This window comes from Rousettus aegyptiacus, unplaced genomic scaffold (genome assembly GCF_014176215.1).
Source record: "Rousettus aegyptiacus isolate mRouAeg1 unplaced genomic scaffold, mRouAeg1.p scaffold_m13_p_8, whole genome shotgun sequence".
Taxonomy (NCBI): Eukaryota; Metazoa; Chordata; class Mammalia; order Chiroptera; family Pteropodidae; genus Rousettus; species Rousettus aegyptiacus.
Genome location: NW_023416311.1, coordinates 66,846,879 through 66,872,731, shown reverse-complemented (window position 1 = coordinate 66,872,731; position 25,853 = coordinate 66,846,879). Strand labels below are relative to the sequence as shown.

At 37.9% G+C, this 25,853-nt stretch overlaps 1 protein-coding gene across 3 annotated transcripts in view; it reads right to left on the bottom strand.

Moving 5' to 3' along the window:
- The window catches only part of ARSB (arylsulfatase B), a 139,360-nt gene that overhangs the window by 40,333 nt on the left and 73,174 nt on the right, over positions 1-25,853 (bottom strand). For all 3 annotated transcript variants that reach the window (XR_001593765.2, XM_016118855.2, XM_016118853.2), the window contains exons 5-6: positions 21,404-21,647; positions 8,510-8,580 (exon numbers count right to left, since the gene is read on the bottom strand). Coding sequence is in view for 2 of the 3 variants with exons in the window: in XM_016118855.2 (XP_015974341.2) it covers positions 8,510-8,580; positions 21,404-21,647 (315 nt within the window). In the remaining variant the exon portion in view is untranslated. The remainder of the gene's footprint in view (positions 1-8,509; positions 8,581-21,403; positions 21,648-25,853) is intronic.

The following is a 25,853-nucleotide window of genomic DNA, read 5'->3' as shown; positions in this document are numbered from 1 at the left end:
CTAACTGTGTATTTTATAACTGTGTTAACATCATTTCCTGGGCATATATTTTTTTCCCCACTGATTCAGAAGGCTCTTAAGAGGCAGGGGGCACGTATTTGCTGCCAGAGGTAACCGACTTCAGTCTACAAATGCCTGTTCCTAACATCTTACCTTACGGGTTAATTAAGGCAGTCCATGCATTCAGCATTGTTTTTAGTTTTATTTCTGCCTTATACATAAGCACTCTAAAGCTCCTTACAAAATCTGACCAGATTAGTAAATATTTAGAAGTAAACTTGCTATACTTTAGTTCTATTAGATATGTCCCATAAAATTTAGTGAGGTTTTTATGTGTTTCCAGAATTTTATAGTTGACTATTTCAAGAAAGGTGTATATATTTATCCTTACGGATTATCGGGTTGGGGAACTGAGGGAGGATGATGACTAGTCTAGACTGGGAGAGAAAGGGAGGAGTCTGGACATCCCCGAATCTTGAACAGATCTGGGTATGAGGTAGCTCCAGTGTGGGGGGAGGAGGGGCACAGCTGCTGGGTCTGAAAGGGACAATTTGGAGGACAATTGACTTTTGTATTGCGTGTCAAGTCAGCATAGGCCTTAACCAACTAGAATTATCAGGCTACTCTTGGAAGCCATGGCTAAAATTTCCAGGCTCTACCGGAATTAATGAAAAGGAAATAAATAAGTAGTGAGTTGGAAATGGCAGAACTTGGAATTATTGTAACACTGGGGGGGGGGGAGGGCGGCGGAGCTGATGTGTAAATGAGGTTCCAGGCAAGTAACTGCATTGTGCTGTGCAAAAAAGAATTTAGCAAGGCAGCTGGCCCTTGCCAGATGCCCTTCTCCCAGGCGGGTCCAGCCTAAGCCCTTCAAGTTAGCATCTGTTATCTGGCCCTGAGTAGCCTTAAAAAAGTTGCTTACCCTGATTTCTCCAAACAGAAAGTTGGGCAATGGGATTTGTCATTTCTGTGTAGCCTCGGCCTGTGGTGAGGATTAATTGGTGTTTTTAAAGTGCTGTGGGTTTGGTTTGGTTTATTTATTTTCTCAGGATGAAAGCCAGTGTGCCAGCACCAAGTGTTAACAGCAAAGGTTTGATGTATGTTACTTGAGATGCACTGCGTGAAGTGGGGTGGATGGGCTATGAGGCTTGTGGGACTGCCTTTGGCATCAAAAAGGCCATAGTTCAAAACACACTTTAGTACTCCCCAAAGTGAAGGAGGCAGAATAAAAGCCTTTGTAAATTAAAAAGGAGCAGAGTTATCTGTGTTCAGGCTCTGAAAATGAGGACATGCACCAACCCACACCAAGGAAAACTTGATGAGCCACTAAAGACAAATACTGGCAGCTAGAGAGGACACAAAATTCTACTCACTTTGTGGCAAGCTGTAAAATGAGCCACCGATAAAGACAAAGAATCGCAATGCAGGCAGTCAGGGTTTCGGGGCCGACAGCTGAGGAGAAATGCTGTCGTCACACACGAGCTTCTCTGACCCAGGACAGGTGGGCACAGGGAGCAGGAACTTCAGTATGGTCCCAACTCCCACTAAGAACCTAGCAGCTTAACGGACATTGCAGTCTCACAAGAACCCCTTGAGATAGTTGTTCAAAATAAGTATTTTTGGCTGTACTCCTGATTATGGAAGTTATACGTGCTCTTTAATAAAAATTAAAACTGCAGAAATACAAAAAGTAAAGAGTAAAGACACCCCTTCCAATCCCGACAGCCAAAATATAATTGCTGTTAACTGTCGTTTGGATTTATTTATAGGAGATAGCTATGATTGTCCTCAATTTACAGGTGATGAAACAGGTAATTCATAGAACTCATCCACATGTTCACAGGAAATATATTAAAGCTAGGATTCAAACCCAGGTCTTTCTGAAATCCCAGCGTTCTAAATGTTCCATTAGGTACACTGCTCTGTCCCTATACCTGCTCCCTCATCCCATCATCCTCGAATGTAATTACTACAAAGCACCGACAGGGTTTCCACAACTAGCTTTACAAAGAGAAGCTGCAAGGTCATGGGGATGTTATAAACAGCACGGGGAATACAGTCAATAACATCGACATAATTATGTACAGTGACGGATGGTTACTAAACTTACCATGGTCATCCTTTTGTAAGGTATATAAATGTTGAATCACTATGTTGTACACCTGAAACTGATATAATGCTGTATGTCACTTATAATTAAAAAAATATATATATATATATGTTTTAAAAAAAAGCTTTAAAAAACCCCAGAACTGCTGTCATCCATATAGTCAGATTATATGTGAAACTGCAAGGCTAGTCTGTCACTACTAAACCCCTTTTCCCACCTCATTTAAGTGTATAATGCTCCATCAACATATCATTATCTGAGTGAGACGACTGTAATAAGATCTGGGTGCCCTTTTCCCACAAAACTAGTGTAGAACAGAAAGCAGAGAGTCAGCAGGGTGTGACTTCTGTGTGAGGCCTGGACCTGGAGAGCTCTGAGTTCTCACTGTGTTATTTATTAGCTGTGTGTGACCAATGCCTCAGTTTCTTTTTCAGGATTATAAAGGTGATGGATGAACTGAATGCAAGGTGCCTTCTACCCTCTGGTATTTTATGCAATCTTATCATTGAGAGTTAGGCCTCATGCATCTCACCTAACTTTTTGAATTCTGCTCAATATCTAATCTCAGGCTGGAAGATAGAAAGTTGCCTCTGTATTGCTACTTCTCAAATATGCCCAGAAAAAAATGAAAGTGCTTTGAAAATAATGTATAATATTATTATTTTAGCTAGATTTACTCGAATTCAATGAATGGATGATAACCAACTTAAATGACTATTTTATTAGCATACATTCTTTAAGTATGTATAAATATCTGATATATAAGGCATCAAGAGAGCTAAGGATGAAATCTTGTCCTCCTTGGAACGTATGGCTCTGGATGGGAAAAACACACGAATATAAATAACTGCAGTATGAGGTAGCAAGAGCTCAGTGTCCCAGGATGTTCCAGAAAAAACTCAAGAGACTCAGGTTTGGAGAGATCAAGGAAAGCTTCATGGAGGAGGAGGGATGTGAACTGAGCCCTAAACCAGGATCAGAGAAGCAAAGGAAGATGACGGCGCCTGAAAGAGGGCATTGCAACGGTGCTGAGGGGGTGTTTCAGCTGAATGACAGAGGCTGTAGGAAGCAGGCTGAGGAGTCTGCACATGGCTATGAGCAGTTGGGACCCTCCGATAGCTGTCAAACAGGAACATGAGAGGTTATGTCCATGCCCTTTTCCAGACCAGTTTCTAACAAAAAACCTAACTGATCTCTAGTATTTACAAGAGTACCCAGCATGTCATGGGGAGTCAGTATCTACTGAATAAATAATCTTGGAAATGGCAACCTTGTGTCAGGAAATAGATTTGAACATTGCTCTAAAGAGGAAACAAGGAGTAGCTCCAAGCATGCAAACCTGCAGACTCTTTGATCTTGAGTATAGATCTGGCAATTTTACCACAGAAAATGCATGTGTGTGAGAGAGGGGGAAGGTCGTTCTTTCACCCTGTAATCATGAGCAGAAATAACATCTCATTATAACCTTTAAAGAGAGGAGGCCCTTTAAATGAAATAGTAACAAAGCCGTGCAGAATCACTTTGAAGACTTGGCCTTTGGTAGCGTGGAAAATGCTAACATCTGTCAATGCTCTTCATCTATAATCAAGCTCTATTAGCAGTGCTTTATATGTGTGCACGTGTATCAGGTATATATGCGTATGTTACACAATTGGATGTAGGTGAGAATTCTCATGCTGCACAGAATGCCACATCTGACTGCCAAGGTGAGTTGTGGTCCAGGACAGAGTAGGCCCATTACCTCAAAACGCCCCAGATTAAGCCTGCAGCCTGCAGGTTGATCTAATGCCTTCGAAATTATTTTTCTTCCTAGTCTGAAGCATGCTGGCTAGAACCTAGGGGAAGCACAGAATTTGGAGCCAGAGCTCTTCAGAACCACATGGGGCTTAACTCGCACCTGCAGGATTTCAGAGCCTCACTTGGGATCATGGCTACTCTCCATCACTCTGGATGTTCCCAGGCTTCTCCATATATCAGCTTAAAGATAGCATCCCATTCCCTCGGGCTTCCTCACAGATTTCCTCCATAGCCCAACTTGTGCTGCTGGAGAAAGACACCGAGTCTAGATCAGCCTGCTAGAAAGAAAGGTTTTAAAGAAACAGAGGAGTTAATGATTCTCAGGCTCTCTTCTTAGGAAGAAGGAAAGAGAAGAGGGTACTATCTGAACATGTCCATCCAAGGTTACCTCAAAACAAAGCCTCTAAAGATGAGTAAAAGTTTCCTCAAAGTGCACAGGAAAGCAGTTGCAGCCCACAGGTGTGACACTAGCCATGGGAGCTGCGAGCAGGGGAGATAAAATTAGAGTCAGATTTGAGGCACTGAGAAGACTAATGACCAATTAAACAATGGAAGGGAACTTGCCAGGAAGGCAGGAGCATGAAGAGGCGGTGCCCTGCACTCGGCAGCTGGGCTGAACCTATGGGCAGGGCCTTTATAAATATATATTTTTCTACCAAGGAAGTCTAGGGAGACCCGATTATTGCTCACATTACTTGGGGTTTGTTTTGTTCATGGTTTTTAGCCAGTTGGTCTATGTGACCATTAACATAAAATATGAACAAATTGGCTATAGATATATTAAAATAAGATAGAACAATATTCTGAAAAATCAAGATATAGTCTACAAAAAATGTAATTTTAATGTCCCTTAAATGCCTTAATACTATATTCTTTTCTTTTTGGTGAATATGTACATTTGATTGCTTTCGCTGGTGAGGACAAAAAGGACAGACGGTACTCCAGCCACAACCTACCAAGGGTATGCGGCCATGAAGAAACCATAACTCCACCAGTAAGAAGAGCCTCTGGGTGCCTCATACTCTTAGAATAACAGCGAGGTGGTATAGCTGCTAAAGCCCAAGAGGCAGGCCTCGGAGGAGACCTGGACCTCTCTGGGAAACCTCTAATGTCTATTACTATAATTTATGATAGAAGGACACACTGGACCACTATGCCAAAGAAGACCCATGAAAGGAGAAAGAGAAGATGGGAAAGTTGACTGATTCAGTAATGTTTTAGAACAGGGATCAGAAAGGTGGGCAGGATATAATAATAACAAAATCACATATTAATTCAAATTACTCTGGCATTTTTGATGTTTCTAATATTTTCAACTGTATTCATCTACTCACGACCACACCTCTGGCTACATCACTGCTTATTAACGAGTGCACCCTTTCCAGCAGGGTAAAAAAGGAGAGGAACTGAGTAAACAGCTTTGCTCCTTTCAGGACCTATTTATATAGAGACCCACAGAATGTTAAAGCTGGAAGGGACTTTATAGGTCATTTAACTCATTCTTTATTTCGCAGATGAGGAAACTGATGAAGTGGCTTTTGGGAAGGTGGAGGTGGAACACCGCCCTCTTCTGCTGTAAGCAGGTACCTATAACCTGGGAAGTGCTGGAGTTGGAAAGCAAAGAAATGGTTCAGAGGTAACACAAACTCAGTTGTCAATCCTTAATTTACACTCTAGATTGGCTGCTTTCTCATTTTATTCCACAAAAGCCTCCAGAACATATTCATAAAACAGATTCTATGAATATGATTGGCAGACTTGTCTGTCCTATAAATACATATATTCCTAAAGCTGAATTTATTTTTTCCCTATAAATTAATTGCACAGGAAAAAAAAGGGTTTGTTTCATCATCCTATAAAAAAGCAGGTTCCCAAAGACAGTTCTCCTTTTTTCAAATGCTGCACGGTAGATTGAAATGAATATAAAAACCAGGAGAAAAGGCCCACAGTGTTGCCTGTATATGAGAAAGAGGTGGCCCTTTGCTACCTGCAGGCACAGATAGTAGAGAATGCTATTTTTATGGACCAACGGTGAAAGTGATTCCATGCCAAGACCTCACATTGTCCCTCATCACACTCAGGAGTCACATCAAAAGTCCCAAGCGAGCAGGGAAGGCCAGTAGGAAGGCCTGGAGTGAGTGTCAAGAAGGAGGAAGGTAGAGTAGAAGGCCAAAAGTGTTCCTGAATTTGTGACCGCAATCATTGGTCTTAGTGAGCCCATCATTTAATATGGGGCAACTGACACCAAGAAAAGTGAAGGCACTTGCTTGAGGCCTTACAGTTTAAAAATGGCAAAAGTAAGACAACTCTCTATTCTTATTTTCATATTAAGGACATCTTAGGAGAAACAGCAAAAATCACTGTAGGTTATACCAAGAACCTTCCATCAAATAGCGTTATGGCCAGGTTAAGTAGGAGTAGAGTTCATAAGCTCCCATTTCTGATGCCAAATCAAAATGCATCTTAGTGAGTGAGGGGAGCGTAAGGCTTTTCATTTGTAGATGGAACTTAACGGGTTAGGACAGTTTATAACCAGTATATCGTGGGAGCATATTCAGCGCATCCCCGGATGTTATTACTGGGTTTATATAGTACATTAAATTACTCAGAAGTTTTAAAAACCATCCCTGCCTCCCCTCTATTCCCTTCTGGCCACCCCGAGAGAATCTGGTATGGCTGGCCCTTGGTTAAGAATCACTGCTCTAGTGGCTGGTTGCAGACTGGAACATGTCATATCACTTAGGTGTGCTGAAGCAGAGAAAAATTTAAGAACCACTGATGTAGTAGCCTCACAATAACTATCATGGTCTGTGATCCTCTTACACAGCTGATCAAATCATTTCCTAGCATCTTCTAGAATAATCCTTCTATACCAATAGAAATACATAGGTAATTAAAATTTTTCTATTAGCCATATTAAAAAAGGAAAACAGGAGAAAGTAATATTAATATTACACTTAACTCAATTTATCCAAAATATGCTGTTTCAACAAGTAGTAGGTGTATATTATGATATATTTTACTTTTTTATACTAAGTCTCCAAAATCTAATGTGTATTTTACACTTACAGCACATCTCAATCCACAATTAGCCACATTTCAAGTGTTCAATAGCCACATATGGCTGGTGGCTACCATATTGAACATTAAACTTCCCTTGCCTCTCTCACTGACATGTTTACTCCAACAGAAATAGAAATGTCTCCAAACTATAGCCATTCCTAGCTGTCCCAGGGCCCTTTCCTTTTCAAGCCTAATGCTTCCACTTTAGTCTTTATTCCATCCCAACTCTCCTCCATTCAGTCATCAAGTAGTCATTACTGAGTGCCTACCAAGTGCTGGATATTTGTGTTAACTTACGAGAATGAAAAGATAGATAAGACATAGACCTTGACTTCCAGAAGCTCTCAGTGGTAAATGAAGGCACATACAAGAGAATTTGATGAATGGTATACAAAGGTACATACAAAGGAGTGCACAAAGGAAGGAATGACTGATTCTTCTGGGGCTTCTGGAAAGCATTCAGAGATGGGGCATTTGGGCTGTGTTTTAAGGGATGAAGACAAATGGTGCAGAGGCAGGGAAAGGTGTTTCAGGCACAGGTAAAAGCATGTTCAAGATATAAGTATGCTGATCTGCATCCCTAGACATGGTAAACGTCTAGTAGGGCAAGATGGCAAGGGGTGCCTGGAGTGAGACTGGAGAGGTGAACTGGGCCTCAAATACTTGATGACACATTTGGAATTACCAAGAGGTCATTCTCTGAATAGGAAAATCTTGTGGTAGGTTATAGCACAAACGAGAAGACAAAATAGAGCCTGAGCAAAAGGTGGTAGCACTTTTTAGAAAGGAGGGGATGTGAGCACCCAAGTGAATGAAGGGAATGTAAGAACACTATTTTCTGAAGACAGTCTTAAGATGAGGCATTATGATGGAACCTGAGCAAAGGCAGTAATAGGTAATGCTTTCCAGGCCCAAGCTCACTAGGCTAGGAGCCTCAGGGCCACTAGCTTGGTATTTACATAGGACCATTACGATCTGCTGTGATCTGACAGCACTAAATGGCCTCTTTCCCTGAAGAATTAATAGGGTTCCTGATGGGTTAATTTAGGCAGTAGAGAGAATCAAACTAAATTACTGCCAGGATGTCTGGGTAAGTCCCACCTGTGAGATGCAGCAGGTACTCAGCAGCACCTGGCAGCTCAATTAGATAATGTGGTAGCTTATTCATTCCCGGAAAACCTTGAGTGTTCTAGAAGAAGGCTGGAGCTCTCAAATAACAGAACAGCAACAGGACATTTATAGTGAGAAGGAGCTTCTGAGATCTCATGGATTCTCCTTTTAAAGATGGGAAAGCTGAGGCGTGGAGAGCAAAAAGGCTTAAAGGTCTCACAGCTAGTAAGTAGCAGAGCCAAGACAAATTCACCCTCTGTGGCACCAAAGCTACAGTGAGATTAGGACAACAGGGGCCATGGAGAACTGTTTATCTCTATAGCAAAGTCAAGTGAAAAAAGAGAAGCTTGGCTAGAGACACATTAGGTGAGAAAACTATCTTTGGGAGCCAAGCAGATCCAGTTTAGCAGCAGTGAACAAGGTACTTACATGGAGAAGCGTCCACAAAGTTTGGGTCAATGTTGTGCAGCAGCTCCATTCTGGGGGATGGGCTTCCTTCACTAGAAAAGAATTTTTTAAGGAAACATTAATTTCCTTTCTCAAATGGGTAAGAATGATTTTAATACTTCCTATCTTATACTTGAAGGCAATAACAAAACTGCTAGTTAACATGAATTCAGGTCTCGAAAATCTGGTTGGTGGATATATCTTCAAGCAGTCATCATCTATCTATATTACGGCAATGACTGAACATTTACATAAGAACTTCAGTGTCAAGAACATAACAATTTAAAAAAATGAGTCTTGTGACCTTTTGTAATAAACAATGTGGCTATATTTAAACATGACTACTCTTCACAGCAGCAAAATGAGAACTCAAGTCATCTTGTGAAAACTGCATACTGAACCCTCACAGAGAAATGAAGAGCATCTGGCAAGATGGCAGCATCCATATTACAGATGCAACATGCCTTTTAAATACTAGACTAAATGAGAAAAATTAATGTCTTCCATATCCAGATCTGTGACATGGAACTTATATTTAATACAAATACATGTTAATTAGCTATACCTCTTCAACATTAAAAAAAATGTACATGCAAATACAATCACAACCCTTATTAGTGCTGAAAAAACACTTAGAGATCACTGAGTCCAACCCCCTCATGTTACAGATAACATAGTAAGGTATTGGCCAAATAATGGGTTGTGTGACTTTCAAAATAGTGTTCTTAAAAAATTGGGAGCACAAACAGCATCAGATGTTCGTGGGGTATGCATGAAGTACCCCGTTCATTTTGCTAGCATACACTCAGACTTGTAGAAGATCTTAGATACAATCTCAATCATTGGGAGAGTACTGTGGCCAACGTGACAGTCCAGGAGAAGGTTGCCAAGTACTGCTAATGCCCTGAGTTTTGTAAACATCTGAATAACCACTTAGGGTCCCTGATATAATCAAGAGGCCATGCTTTCAGGTGGCCAAATACCCACACCACAAACTCTACAGCAGTAGGTTTGGAATTTTAAGGATCAAAAAATTTCAAAAACTCTGAGTTGTGACTAGCAACATTGTATTTGCCAAGTAAGGACATGTTAAAACAAAACAAAATTAATTAAAAACAAAACAAAAAAACTCCAACTACCATCACTGTTATTTTATATATTCTGGATGCAAGTCCCTTATCAGATGCACTTGTTAATATTTTCTCCAATTCTGTGGGTTATCTTTATTCTTTCTTGATAGCATCATTTGCAGAATGAAAGTGTTAGCATATAATACAATTTTCTTCCTTAAAGGTATGTGTACCTACGTGGGTTGGAGAAAAATGTGTTTTGCATGTTCAAAAAATAGTTTTCAGCAATATCAATGGTGTGATCACTTGTAGAATAAATTGTGGCCTTATCAACCTCATAAAATACTTATGTGATTGATTATTGCTATCTTACAATATGTATTAGCATCTATATTCTATATCTATCCATCTATCTATTTTAGATAATGATACAAATATTGTGGTATTTCATTATTCTTTTGTACATTATAGCGTTCCTAAGTTTCATTTCCATACAACAAAAGAGGACAATGCCAATTGCTTCAATAGTCTACAGTCTTACTTCTGACCAGTTCCAAAGGCCTCACTCGCTCATGTTCAGAACAGCATCATCTTGAAGGGCATAGCCTCTTGGGGTTTATATCTCAACTGCACAGATTACTGGCCATATAAACTTGAGACTTATCTTTCTCACTAGCGAACTGTAGATTAAAGTACCCACTTACAGAGTTGTTATGAGAATTAAATGAGACAACATACGTAAAGCACTTTGACAGTGCATAGCATAAATTAAGTGCTGAATAGCTGCTCACTTAAAAACAACACCTTTCACTACAAAATGGATCCTGACTCAGTAGACATGGAAAAAATATAACCACAGATACAAGACACAGATACAAGAATAATAATGTAGACACAATGGAACATTAATAATTCCATCCATTTTTCCTGCTGGCAAGAGTTCCCCTTATGAAATACACTGATATAGCTATAACTTTAATTTCTAAGACATGTTATTATACTTTCTCCCATGTAAGAGTCTCTTTTTAGAAAAGTATCAGTGTCAAATATAGCTAAGTCACACAGTCTACTCACTATGAGCTGCATATAAAAATGATACATTATAATCTGTTATCTAGGAATTTTCCTTATTTTTCAGATTAGGCAGATGGAATTGTTTAGCTATACATGCAACACTATCTTCACTAGACCGTTGATTCTATTTGTGAAATGAAAATCTCTGAATAATGACTGATGATAATCACACAAATTCTTTGTTTTAAGGTGAATCAAGGCAAGGAGTGTTTTTATTATGGCAAATGCTTAGGCTGCGGGCTGATAGGAACAAAGGAAAGCTCTTTAATTAGCTCCTTTAAGATAGGCACATATGAGACTGTTCGAGGATCCTTACTGCACAGTGCTCACCGCCTGCCCCAGCATACATTAATGGCTACAGTAGTCAGTAGACAAAGAACTAAGTAAAGAGAAAGAACTGAACAATGACCACTTAACAACAGAAACCTACTTCTAAACCAGTGAAATGGGCATGTTTCATGCATGTCTATGACAACCAAACTGGAGATATTTGGGGGGTTGGCTAGGCTAGTTAGAATAATAGTGGCTAGCATTTACAGAGCATTTATTATGTGCTATATACCATTTTAAATGCTTTACATGTATTATCTCATTTAATTCTTGACATTATGATATAGACACAACTTTGGCACACTGAAGTTAAGTGAGTTACAAGATTACGAGTGATTAAGCAGGTGATAGAATTGAGTTTGAAACTCAGGCAGAATGACTCCCAAATTCCCCACTCCTAACCACTATGCTAAACTGTCTCCTTAATGAAATGTAAACATGGCCTGTCTTCTGAGTGTGTTATATTTTTACTCATTTAGCTTATTTTTAAGGTGGCATTAACAAATAGCTCTATTGACTTCAAATACCTCTATTAATAAGAGTTAATCATTTTTCTCCATCCTCTTAATGACTGATATAGAATAGTATACAGTTCATTTCTCTGATGATATTTAAGTATTAAATTTTAATTTACCTCAAATTTCCTATTTTCTGGATTAGTTTTTTTAAAAAAAATAGGGAAAGGAGAAACTGATCAGTGACTAGTTTCCAATATGCTATAAATATTTTCTAAAAGTCTACAGTTTCAGACACTGAGATCACAGCACTGTCCATTTATAAATAGAGTTTCCAGTTTTTGACTTTAATTTTCCAACTAGTTGAAGGGTGGGGCAGTAAAACATTTCCCATAAATAAATGAAATGCTATTACATTCCTACTTCTTTTACCACTAGCTGCTGACCATCTGTCATAAGACACGCCCTGAAAGGCAGAATCAAATTTTCAGAAATAGAAATCGTCATGGTAATATTTTCTGAGATGAAATTTTAACAAAAAAAAGTCACTAATTAAAAAATTGAAGATATGCCTACAGAGTAACATGCATCCTGTTAACTCTTTGTAAACACCTTTATCGTCATTTCCATCTCCACTTTAAGCTAGAGTTGTTACTATGTTCTAGACACCGTGCTAAGGGTTTTACGCAGATTCTTTCACTTAATCCTCACATAAGTGCCTATGTACATTTTTATGCACAAGGAAAGTGATGCTCAGAGATGTTAAGCAACTTTCCCAAGATCACACGAATAATAAATGAAAGAGACAGGATTTGAACCAGATCTAACCAAAGAGTTCACATTTTTAACTGTTATACTAATGAAATGAATCCCTTAGAGTACTTATTTTCTTTGTTATGTGGGTGTGGGTGATATTGGGTTTGCATAAATCCCATGCTCCTTGAAAAACGGTTTTAACATGAAAACATTTACCACAAATAAGGAGTTTAGGCATAGAAATGATAAAATGTTAATAAAATTTGATGAGGAAATACATAACTTAAATTCATTTGATATAGAGTTATATATGAGGAGATAATTTTTCATGTACATTTTTATTAAGGAATCAGTAAAATTTTAAAGTAGGCTACTTAAGAAATAAATAATATAAAAAATAATGGAATCATATCCTTCATATGATCTTTTCCTACTCATTACTGTAAAATAACTGGTAGGACTTCTGGGTTAGTATCTGGGTGGACCAACAGGGCCTGATATGCCTTTCTTCTAATTTCCATTATAAAACCCATAAAGAATTACAAAGAGATGAAAATTGGCAACAGTGTTGGAAACTAAAGAGAAGACCAGATGCCAAAGTCCCAAGGGGATTCTTACTAATGCCAATGCTGAATAGCTTAACAACACATTCTTGGATTCTACCCTAAGCATCAGAACCTGATCTCAAAGAAAATAGGAAAAGATGGCTTCACTTTATCCACCTTTAGCTAGAGGACTCAGAGGCCACATGAAACAAAAAACAGGCAATGATCTCTCATTAACTGTCTTCAGAGATCGCCCACCATCCCTTTCCTTCCTCACCCCCAGCAGCATCTCTCCCTATGTCCGTCCACCCAGGCAGCAAACACCAGACACCATGGAAGGAAACAGAAGAGACTAGCATGATATGTAATTTCCTAGAATGTAGCACCTAACTACGAAACTATCTGAAACAACCTGCAGAACACTACATACTACGGACATAGGGTAGAAGCTCTTTTGTCAAAAAAGGTAAAGCAGGAAATAAAAAATTAACACAGCATTCCTTAAATATTTTGCTTTAATGTATGTATGTATTCACTTGGCAGTCTCTGAATGCAGAGCCACTAGTTGGAGTTCTCTATCATCTTAATTTTATAAACCATATTTATAATGTTTCATCTACAGTTTCCAGTGCTGTTTTTTTCTTAAACTGGAGCAAGAGCCTAAGAACATGTGAGTTTGAGATTCCCATGGAATACTCGTGGCCATCTAAATTTGAACCTCTTCAAACATTCTTTTGAAAAACATATTAAAAAAAGGAAAGAAAGTAAATTCATCCAACACCCAAGATTATAACATAAGCAGGGGACAGAACATATATACACCCTGGATGTATGTGAGAGAATAACCACCTGAGACCTGGAGGACGGGTGCTAGTGCGCATCCAGGGCAGAGTCAGCCTGGGATTATGCAAAAGACAATGAGGGGTACAGAGAGCTGAGTAATAAAATGCTGATACAGGTCTGAAACCTGGAGGGTCAGAGGGCTGGCTACTGGGAAGTCAAAAGGAAGTGGCTTGGAAAGTGTGCAGGATCAGCATGGCAAAATCTGGCAGGCATCAATTCTGACAGGAGTAGTCAGAGTGTCTTTTGGAAGGTAGATGGTAAAGGGAAAGGAGGAGGAGGCAACAGATCAGGGTCCTGATCAACACAGAATCATAAGAAAACAGACCAGAAAGGAACAGCACTTGTTAAAGAAACTGCACTACATTGCAGCCATAGAAGAAGGTGCTCTTGAACTAAGAAATTAAACTTCCAAATTCTCCCCCCAAAGACCACCTGCTATCGTGGGTCTAGGAAAAGCTAACATACATAAATATAAACAACAACAACAGAAAACACAAGGATCTAAACAAAGTTGTCATATGAGTTTAAAAAAATTGCAAATGAGAATTCGAAACTTTTGACAAATGAAAATGTTCCCTTACTATGAGGGTGAGTGGGGGGGAGCCACAAAGCAGAAGAAAACTGTTACATACTATTTCACCATGAATTAAATATAACTGAATCAGTTACTGCCAATATAAAAAATATGTAAATCAAAAATTTTAAAGCTCTGACATCAAACTAAGGGAAGAAACTCAAAGAAGAGACAAACCTTCAGAAATGAAAGGATAGTGTATATTACTGAAAGCATATGAAAGTATATGGAGAATAAAAATAAAAAGAGATGTAATAATCAAAATAACAAAATAAAGTAAAAAGGGTCAGAGAGAAACTGGTACAAACAAAAGATATATAAGTAAGATTCAATACTATCTGTAATTTGAGTCCCTGAAGAAGAAACACAAAACAATAGAACATAATATTTACAACTACAATTTAAAAATCTCTGAAATAAAAGACCTCAATGTACAGATTGAAAGATATTACTATGTATTTGCAAAGACTGACCCTGCATAGTCACCTTTGAGATAAATCTAGTAAAAGTCTTAGGCTTTAAATAATAATAATAGTGATAATAAAAATCTGGGCCATCAGGCAAAAAGATCAATTCACTTGCAAAGGAAATAAAATCAGGTTGACATTAAACTTATTAACAGCAACATACAAAACAAGTAGAGTGGGGTGACATTTTCAAGAAGTTCAAGGAAAGACAGTATGAGACAAGGACTTTATATCAGTTGAACTGTTTTTCAATTCTCAAGGTTGTAGAAAATGTTTTAATAGACATAAAAGAATTCCAAGAATCCTGAGAAACCTAATAAAGAACAAATTCCTCCAACTAAGCGATAATTTAGAACACTTTAGAAATGGACAAGAGGTTAGCATGTAACATTTTATAGATCTAAGACAAAAACAAAACTGTGGATAAGGATAGAAGAACAGTATTATATATATTATGCTCTGACAAAGTAAAAATAATACAACCAAAAATAAAACTGGAAGAGAAAAGCAAGAAAGGGTAAAGTGGAATAAGCTAGTTGATTTTCTTATAGGTTAAATGGGTGTCAAAGATGTCATTTAAAGCTGACAAACCACATAGTAGAACCTGAATTAAAAAAAAAAAAAAACTGAGAAAATTATATAGATATTAGTATAATGGTGAACACTAGAATAAAGTATAAATCATTCTAAATATAAAAGAACTAACAAACAAAAGATAAAAGTAAATATAACATAAAACAATACGACAAAGCTAAGAATAAAAATACCATTCATAGCAATACATAGAAACTCATCTCCTAAAATAAAATATTTTCTGACTGGATCACACACAAAAAAAAACCTTACATTATACCTAACAGCTACAAAGTACACATTCTTTTCATCTCCACATGGCATAGATACCAAGAAAGACCGTCTGTGGGACCAAGTGTCAAATTTAAAAGAACTGAAATCATAAAAAGTATGTTCTCTGGCCAAAACAGAATTAAATTAGAAATCAATATAAGCAGAGAAAACCTGAAATATTTGGAAATTAAGCAATTTCCTTCTAAATACATGAGTCAAAAAAGAAATCACCATTTTTACCATTCCTACCATTATACTCTTCAATAATTTTGACATGAATTTTACCTTGTCAGATGCCAAGATTATAATCTCGGCTTTCTTTTTTAAGGTTTTAATCTTTTTTCTGTTTTTCCTCAGAAATAATTGACATATATCACTATACAAGTTTAAGGCATACAGCATGATGACTTGATTTATGTATTGTAAAATGATTACACAATAGGTTCAGCTAACATCTGTCTTCTAATATAGATAAAATAAAAAGAAAGAAATACATAAAGAAAAAAAATTATCCTTTTTATTTTCAAGTAAAACTGGTATACTTTCCTGTAATAGTATTTACCAGAAGACAATACAGCAATATCTACAGAACGTTGAGGAGAAAAGATTTCACAAGAATTCTTTGTCAAATTATCATTTATGTTTTAAGGTAATAGATATTTTTTCACATGCAAAGATTTTTTTAAAAACCTTATGATTTACATACCTCTACTGAAAATTACTTTAAAGTAGTAACCACCCAATTAAAAGATTAAAATTAGGAACTGAAGAGTAGGAAAGATATGTAACAAAAAGTGTTGGTAATATTAAAGGTAATAAAACATAGATCTATACATTTCTTTCCTTCTATCTATCTATCTATCTATCTATCTATCTATCTATCTATCTATCTATCTATCTTGAGTCTTATCATTGCCCTAGCTTGATAGAGTTTCCAAGCCCTGGTTCAGGAAGGGGAACTAAGGAACTGAGGCATAGCCCAGTGGACTCCCTGAGTTGAAGACAGAGCTGAGAGTCTAGTGAGACCAGGGCAGTTGAAGTTCATACAACAGAGAAACGAAGTACCAGAGAAGAGAAGGCTACACAGAAGGAGATTTGTAAAAGGACCCCTTAGAATACTCAGCTGAGCACTGGTCAGTTGTATGTGAAGCTGAATTTTGTAAAGGAAATATAATGGAGAGAGGTGGATAGCTACTCCTACCAGGTATTTAAATATACTCTAAAAAGACAATGATTACCAACCAACGGAGAGGTGCTAGCATGAGAATGGCTAAGTCAGTAGACTAAAACAATGGCACCAAGACAGATCACAGTACTAGTAAGAACTTAAAACATAATTAAAGTGATACCACAAAATTTTCACTAAAAAGGAAATATTATTCAATAATAATAAAATTATTATTCAGTAACAATTCTTCACTAATCAGTCTGTGTCATTTTGGTAATATTTGGAATAAAGTATCCTTTTAGTTCAGAGGTTCTTAACCTTTGGCTCATTGACTATTATGCTTCATTGGGCTTCATGAGTCTATGAAAGTGGAGTGAAAAGTGAGTATTTTTCCTTCAACTTTCTTCTTGGAACTTAATCCACAGGGTGGGAAAGTTTTTATAATGTCATATTGTTTTTAAGATATTTTACAGATAATATTTCATATTGTAACATAGAGAAGAATTCCCTATTGATGAGAAAGAAAAAAAAAATCTTTCCATCATTATGATCAGGGGCTCTGCTTTTGTTTATATTAAGTTTAAAGATAAAATAAGTTTAAAAAACATTATAAAGTCTGAATCCCTTGAAATGTCTTCAAATAACTTTTACACTGCTTATTAAGATGAAGAGCAGAACAAACATACAGAATTGGAAAGAGCTTGGAGGAGTTATGTCCCGTAGAAATTACAAACATCGTCTGTGGCTTGAAACAGGAAAAACTGAAGGAGCTGAAGGAGTTTCTGTTGAAAATAATGTCATCACTCCAGAATTGTTATTTCTTCTAACATTTTAACATTCTGAAGCAGGTCTAGGAGGATCGATAACTATGCAACTAGTGAAACCTCTGATGCCCTCAGCACGGTCAACTCTTTTTCATCCATCACTGGTATTGCTATTTCATGAGGCCCCTTGAAATTTTCAAAAACTACCATCACCCTGAAAATGGAATTTCCAAGTAAATATCTGACTGAAAAACAGTTATGGAACTCTGGGTACAGATCAAGTGTCTCTGGCATTTGGCTGTCCATTTGTTTTTGCTGCTTTGGAAAAAAGCTCCAGATGTCAATCTGACTGATTGCTTTCCATGTCAGCGGGCATGGGCGCCAAATGTTCTGCCACTGATTCTGAATGAGGGCTGCCTAATCCTGTGAGAGGCATCAACTTCATCAGGGCCAGGGGGCTGAATCATTTTTCAGGATCTTTTATCAAGAAATGGGTTCAGAATGAGAGCAGTTCTTCACTTACTGAAGATTTGCTAGATTCCCACGAGAAAGTCTTAAAGTGCTTGATTAAACTTTGGGCAGAAATTTTACTTTTTTAAAAATATAAAAGGAACATCTACTCTTTCATGGTTTAGCATATTTGGACAATATTTTTGGCCATATCTTTTGGTTAAAGTCTTGCAGTTAACATTATGTATACGGCTTAAGAGAGACGCCCTGTTCTGTAAGAGACCGGTCACTAGGAGTTTAGTGTTCTTCTCACAGCGAGGAAAGACCTTCTGCAATCTGGAGTTAAGGGAACCAAATTGTGTGCAATTTTTCTGCAGGCAGAAGCAAACATGTGCCAAATTCTTAAAGGTTACTTCTGATCAAGATAATCTTAAGACTGAAAAGTGGACTTATAACCCATAATTTGGTGATATGGATGAACATCAATCACTTGGACTTTGCCAAAGGTAATAACCTCAGTGAACTGGGGGCGGAGGGAATGATTTAAAATGAATGTAACTGTTTCTCAGCTCAAGCCTGCCTTCATTCGGCAAAAGGTACTACAAGAGCTTTGATTTCTTTTGCCTGTGTGCCTTTCCAAGCTAGGGTTTACAACACATTTGCCATCAAAACACAACAAAACAAAAATAAAAACTGACTGGATGTCAAGCATGATGCATATGTTGTCATATCAAATCCACTTAAAACTTTTTCCTACTTCTTTAAGTCAAATTTCAAGAGCTTTCACATTGAAAGCTATGATAAGCCGAACTGAAGTTTAAGTTTTGCATTGCTTGGAAATTTTTGTTTTATTTCCTTTTTATCATAAAGTAGATATTACTTTTTGGATTAAAAATGAGTGAGAGTCATAGGTTTGTAAAGATAGTTTTTTTTTCTTCCTATTTTTCTATGTGAAATCAAGAGAAGGCTGAGACATGAAAGGGTAGCAATGGAAGGATTAGGAAAGAGCATTAAGAGCAGAGATGTGTCATTAGAGACCAAAGCTAAGAACATCGACACTGTTGTATTCCCAATTACTTACTACATACGGATGTGAAAGCTGGACAGTGAAGAAAGCTGATAGGAAAAAAAACAGATTCGTTTGAAACATGGTGTTGAAAGAGAGCTCTACAGATACCCTGGACCTCCAGAAAGATGAACAAGTGGATCCTAGAGCAAATTAAGTCTGACATGTTGCTGGAGGCAAAGATGGCAAAACTGAAGCTGTCCTACTTTGGGGGCATCAAGAGCAGGCAGTGGTCCCTGGAAAAGACAATAATGCTGGGGTAAATAGAAGACAGGAAAAGAGGAAGATTAAATAGGGAATAGACTGACTCCGTAAAAGAAGCCATAGGCTGTTGAGGACAGGACATTTTGGAAATTACTCATAGGGTCACCAGGAGTCAGAGCTGACTCAACAGTACATAACATACACAATCACATAGAAAAGAAAGTGTAATCAAGGTCTAATATCATAAAAATAAATTCTAATTAAATATTTTGCACATATGTTCAGGTAAATTTTTTTTCCCTATAAATTCACATCTTTCAGTCTCAAAGAAGTCTAAATTCTGAAAAAAAAAAAAAACCCTACTCCTCTGATTTAGATATCCACCTTGCATAATACATACAATCATCTTACAACAAAAAATTCAAGAATTACATGGAAGAAAATCAAACTACAACACTTAGAAGAAATCTAGATAAATAACATTTCAGGCTGAGAAAAAGCTTCTGAACAAAAAAGCAAGAGAAAATTTAAAAAATAAAATAAAATCGTCCTTTTCTAGCTTAGTAATTTAATTTCAAAATCATTTATATCTAAGGGAAAAATCCAAAATGTAGAAAGATTTTATGAAGAAATTGTTCATCACAGTGTGATTGATTTAAAAAATAAAAATTAATCTAAGTTAAGGGAATATTTAAGTATATCAAGGTACATACATATGGTAGAATTGGCATAAATGAGTGACGTGAGATTGCACTGGGAGTTGAGAGCAATAGGGCCTGGTGATTTGAAGGGTGAATACTTCATCTAAGGAAGATGGTAACTGATTGATTCTTGTCAGTTGTTGGCTTTGTGGTAATGTAGGCCCTGTGTTGCCAGACTTCCCTATTTTTAAAAACATTTTAATTGGAAATAATTTCAAATTTATGGAAAGTTGCAAAAATAAAACATAGTAAAAGAACACTGAAGCCCTTTACTGAGATTATTTGATTGTTAATATTTGACTCCATTTGTATTATTTCTGTGCGCACATACTTATTGTGTGTTTGTATTAAAAAAGTATGTATACAAATGTATACCTGAATATATATACACATGCACACATAACTTTTTTCTGAACCACTTGAACGTATGTTGCATATACCTTTACACCTAAATACGTCATCGTGTATTTCCTAAGAACAGAAACTCCTATATTTGAGGTGAGGCATCTGGAGCGGAATGAAGAAGGGAAAACCTGAGAAGGTCGTCTCCCCCAGGCCACTAGACCAGTCAGTCAGTCACTACTCCTTGCTGTAACAACAAATAGAGGTTGAAAACAATTGGACTAGACAATTGTCATTCTATCGGTAAAAGCAATATCTCCAATATATGTAGGTTTATTTATAAATTGGATATATGTACTAACTTACTAATATATTATATACCTTATAAAAAACATATACTTTAAAAAGGATGACATCAAATTAAATACAAATACAAGTTTTAAAGTTTTCTTTCTGCACCCTCTAAGGTGTGCTCCTCCCCACTTTGGGGTCATTGTTCCATACTGCGGTGGCTAAAGAGGAAAAGGCTGCCACCATTCCCGAAGCTGAGTCTGGGTTCTGCTCCCCAGGCTGTATCTCCTTCACATCTACCAGCTCTATCACCACATGCTGTTTTCTTGCCTCCATAGTGCTTACCACTACCAGAAGTTATTTTGCTTATCCATGTGTTTACTTGTACATTCTTCCCCACCCCTAACTAGAGTGTAAGCTCCATGAGAACTAGGATCTTGCTTGTCTTATTCATTCCCAATTCATCCACACCCAGAACAGTGCTTGGCACATAGTAGGTGCTTACTAGATACTTATTGGGCACAGCTACTCCCTGGCTCACATTCCAGCTCTTGCCCCACTGCATGGTCCTCCATTCTCCTAGCAGGCAATGGAGCAGATCCCCTTACCCCCTGCAGGAAGAAAACAATACACTACCCTACTTCTTAGAGAAACATCTCTGCTTAATGACCTCCTGTAGAGGGTGAGCTGCTGAAGACAATCTTCTCCTTCATGTAAAACACAGGCCCATGACCTCAAATATATATATATAATATTATAAATATATATATATGTAATTATAATATTTCTAAAGGCATTTCTATTTTTTAAAAATCTCTTATTTGTAGGATACCCTTTCCACACACAAAAGCTATCATTCTCAACTCAATTGAGTCAAACCGTTCTGGGAGTACCTGTCCTGGGAGGAAAAAGAGAAAGATGTGCAGGTACCTGATGGTTTCCCACACGTCGAAACCATCCAGAGGCTTGGTCCCATTCGTGCTTCCTCCAGCCAGCTTCACGAGGGTGGGCAGCCAGTCGGAAATGTGGATGAGCTCCCGGTTCTTCACCCCCTTCTGTTTCAGCAAGGGGCTTGTCACAAAGCCCACCCCTCGAACGCCTCCTTCCCACAGGCTCCATTTTCTTCCTCGAAGGGGCCAGTTATTGCCCCCTGCCAAAGTCTGCCCTCCATTATCTGAAACACAATTAGGTATTGGCATGAAGACATCATCAACTCTTAGATAAATTTTAGAACAGAAGACTTCTATGTATGTTGTTCTTAAATGGTACTTAAGAACTAAAAAAAGATAACTCCTCCTTACCCTCTCCTGTACCAACTACCCTTCTCTCACCTGAAACTACCCTCCATCACACAGACATAACTAGAGCACAGTGTGGTACAAATCTGACATGAGATCATTAAATCCTCAGTGGACAGGTCCACTGAAAAACAAGGAAGTCTCTTGAGGGTCACTGCTTGGGATGGAGCCCTGTGCTGATCAATGCACTAGGTTTCAATTGCATGTGTGCGGCTTAGCATAACATAGGAGAATGAATCCAGGTAGGCTGAATGTACCCTCCTGGTACATGAAAACCTTTGAGTAAGTTTCCCTTAGTGAATTAAAGTTCCTGATAGGTGGGACAGTGAACCATTTTATTTTACTCATGGAAAAATTTTCTAACATTTGAACTGGTAACTAAACCAGTTCTTTCTTAAGTGTGAAAGTTGAAGATTTCTCCAGTGCATTAAAAGTCTCTGTAAACAGAGCAGTCGGGTGGAAAAGAATAATTGCAAGAAAAATTACTCCCTTCTTAATAGGATAGCAAGACAAAGTTTCATCGTGTGCTGTGCCAGGGAAGAGAAGAGTTTTTTATTTTTTCTTCCAAGAAAACCGAAGGAATGGAGGACACTGGTGAAGCCAGAGGAAAAGTTACAAGAGTTACTGAAGCTAAGTATCTTACCAGATGGTTAGGGCTCAGATGTAGGAATTCAGTTGGATCATAGAAAGTAATAAGTAGTATTTCTTGTATAGTGACGTTGTAGAATTATATTATCTCCAAAAGTATCCATACGTTTAGAAGACCAGATACACATTTTAAATAATGCTTATTTGCATGTAGATTATAGTCCAATTATACATTTTTTAGAAACCATTGTTTTCCAAATGAACCACATGAGGGCAGTATGACAAACCTGCTCTACAGAACGTTACATATAAAAATCTAACACAGAAACCAAATCTGTCAAAGCCACAGGATACACATGGAAGGAAAGAGAACTAACATGTGGTAAGCACCTACTATGCGAGAGGCACCACTTTAATTTCCCTTTCCTTCTCACAGAATCTGGAGTCTGACAGACCTGGAATGGGAGCCTGACGCCACTTTTTGGCTCTGTGACGTGGAGCAATAGGCTGCCTCAGTTTCTTTATCGTTAACGTGGAGATAACTACTACCTCATATATGATGGTGAGAATTAACTGACACCATTTATGATAATTGCTTGGCTGGGCACCTGTTACAACCTGAGCACTCAATAAATGCTAATATTTAGCATAACGAAATAGCTAATATTTAACCCAAAGAGTCTAGTATTATAACCATTTTGTTGCTTAAGAAAAATGAGGTGTGAAAAAGCCACGTCAGTAAGTGGCAAAGCTAGGATTCAAACAAGGTCTATATAACTCTCCAGGTGCCTTCTGCTACCAGAGTGCCATGCTCCTGATGTCCTTGATGCATTGGGTTTTATACCTATAGGTCACATAAAGCTTCACTTCCCTATGAAAACCACAAGCATGGTCAATCTCAGCAAACAAAGAGTACACTCTTCCTATGATACAGCAGAAGGAGAGCTGTTTCAAGGTGATGATAATTCCCTTTATAGGAGAACCACCTTTGTTGCTGGAGGATAAGAAATTTAAGGCTCTACTGCCACAGAGACTTTTCATTAAATCCTCAACACACCCAGGTCCTCCGTTCTCCTCTGTGAAGGAGAGAAAAGTCTTGAACTAGATTAGATAAAGGTAACAATTCTTGAACACGATTAGGTATTGACATGGGTGGCTGGGGTGACAATCCTCACTTACTGTCACAGATGTACAAGAACCTCTCCTTAAACCCCACATCACTTCTTGACAAAAATCTAAGGCCCAGTCACCCAAGCCAGTGTATTAAATACACATCTATTTCACATGAGCAGGTCTGTCTATTCAAAACAAGGGGCATCGTCTTTAAACAGAAGGGATTCTTCCATACTCCTTGTACTTCCCAGAGTATCAGTTACCCATAACCAACATGTCGAAATTTAAAAGAAGATGCTAATCATGTAATACAAAAATACGCTGGGAAGAAATGTTTACACTCTACCTGTGAGAACAAGAATGGCTAAGTTAGCACTATTATTTCACTCTATTGTCTGGATTGTTATAAATGATAGTGGCTTAATGCTTTCAGAAGATGCCTGTTGTCTCCATTTTAAATAGATACACTTTTGAAATATTATATAATGTCTCTTTTAGTTCCACATATTTGTTAGCACTCAATCCAAAAATGTTGAATAACGATGATGGTGGAAATTAGAGTGGAGATGATGGGGATAGCGTGGCTGGGTCTGGAATCTGATTCTAGGAGCAGCCCTTTGGGCATGACTTAGAAAGGAAAATACTCTGGCCTATAAAGAGAATCTGGCCACTGTTACTACTGTAGGAACTGGAAGGTGTTTCCACATATCATTAGGGGACGGCGCTGGTGCAGTCAGTGTGACTGCTTTTGCCATTAGCTCACTGTGATGTTTTTGCCATTAGCTATGATAAGCCATTCTGTCATCTGTTATCAATGTTACCGCCTCCTTCCATTTTTCAAGAGCACTCCAGAGAGAAATCACTGATAATCGACATACCTGCAGCTTGTTCTCTTGGGTTCCCCAGTCAAGGGCCAACTTTAGACTTGGCTGCATGAAGAGGGCAATTCAGCATGTGGGGGCTGGGAGGGGGTGTGTTGGCAGAGGGGCTGTATCTACACAGGCAGCACCAGGCTGATGGTTGCCGCATATTAGCAAAGGGGCGGAATCTACCACAGACTTAGGCCTTTGAGAAATAGGGTACCATCCATCAGTTCTAGCACAGTCTCCCCAGTATTTCAAAGAGCTGGACATAAAATTGATCAAAGTAAGAGCAAGGATCAAACAAGTTCATTTGAAACAAGGTAGAAAGGGGGTTTCCTATATTGCTCATTTAACTCTAAAGAATTAAAAGGGGTCGATTGTATGGTGAAAGATAGTAACTAGTTTTTGGTGCTGATTACTTTGTAGTACATACAGATGTTGAACTATAATGAAACATAATGTTATATAGCAGTTTTATACTATATATATGTATACACCAACATATGTTATTATACACTAATTTTACCTCAACAAAAAAAATTTTAAAAAGACAGTGGAACCACTACCATTTCAAACATATTTCATTTCCCTCCTAATTTTCTTGGGGCAAAAGTTAATTTTCGTTCTTGTTATGAATTAATTTTCAAGAGAAATTTTTCTTGTTTCATTTCCTGACTGACTTATGAAAAAATTTCCAAATCGAAATAAGATGACGCCAACTAGTAAAGGGAGCTATGAAGCATTTTTTTTTTTTTTAAGGAAATTGTTTTCCAGCAATGTTTTTGGCAGAGGGAAAAGCTAATTATAAAACCTTTGCTATCCAGAAAAGAAATGTCAAAATAAAACAAATGCTGTCATATACAGATGGTAAATCTCACTTTATTATTCATTACTGAGCAAAAATAACTGTCAAAAAGTCATGGAAAAACATCGGTTAGCCAAATCTCTGAGTAAAAGCATTAAGTACATGACAATGAAGCCTCATCCATACCCAGCTGATAAAAATTAAGATGGACCTGTGACAGCAGCATTAGTTTTTAGGACCACTCCCCAGACAACTAAATGTAGTGGGTTGGCTGCGGCAGGCTGCCCAGCACCATGAGCGTACACTTCTGTCTCACTGCACCCTGGATCTATTGACCCGTGCTTCCCCAAGACACCCTTCTCACGCTGACCTGGAAGTAACAAAAAGAAAAGCAGGGAAGGCTCCTGCAGCCTCGCACCGGGACCTGGGCTCCTCTTGGAATAGGGCCACCCCAGTGAGTGTGACAGACGAGGAGACAACATGATTTCAAATACTAAGAAATCTCTCTGTCTAAAAAATTGAATTGCTTGCTGATGGTTGCTTCTTTAGATTAATTTTGTAAAAATTACTAAAATGTAAATTGGAGTTAACATGTGTCTTGGTAGTCATCTAAAGGATTAGGTAAATTTAATCTTCTACTAAAAGATTTCAGAGAAAATATCTACCCAGATACTCAGTTTACAACCTGATGATCTTCTCTTTCCCTCTTGCTC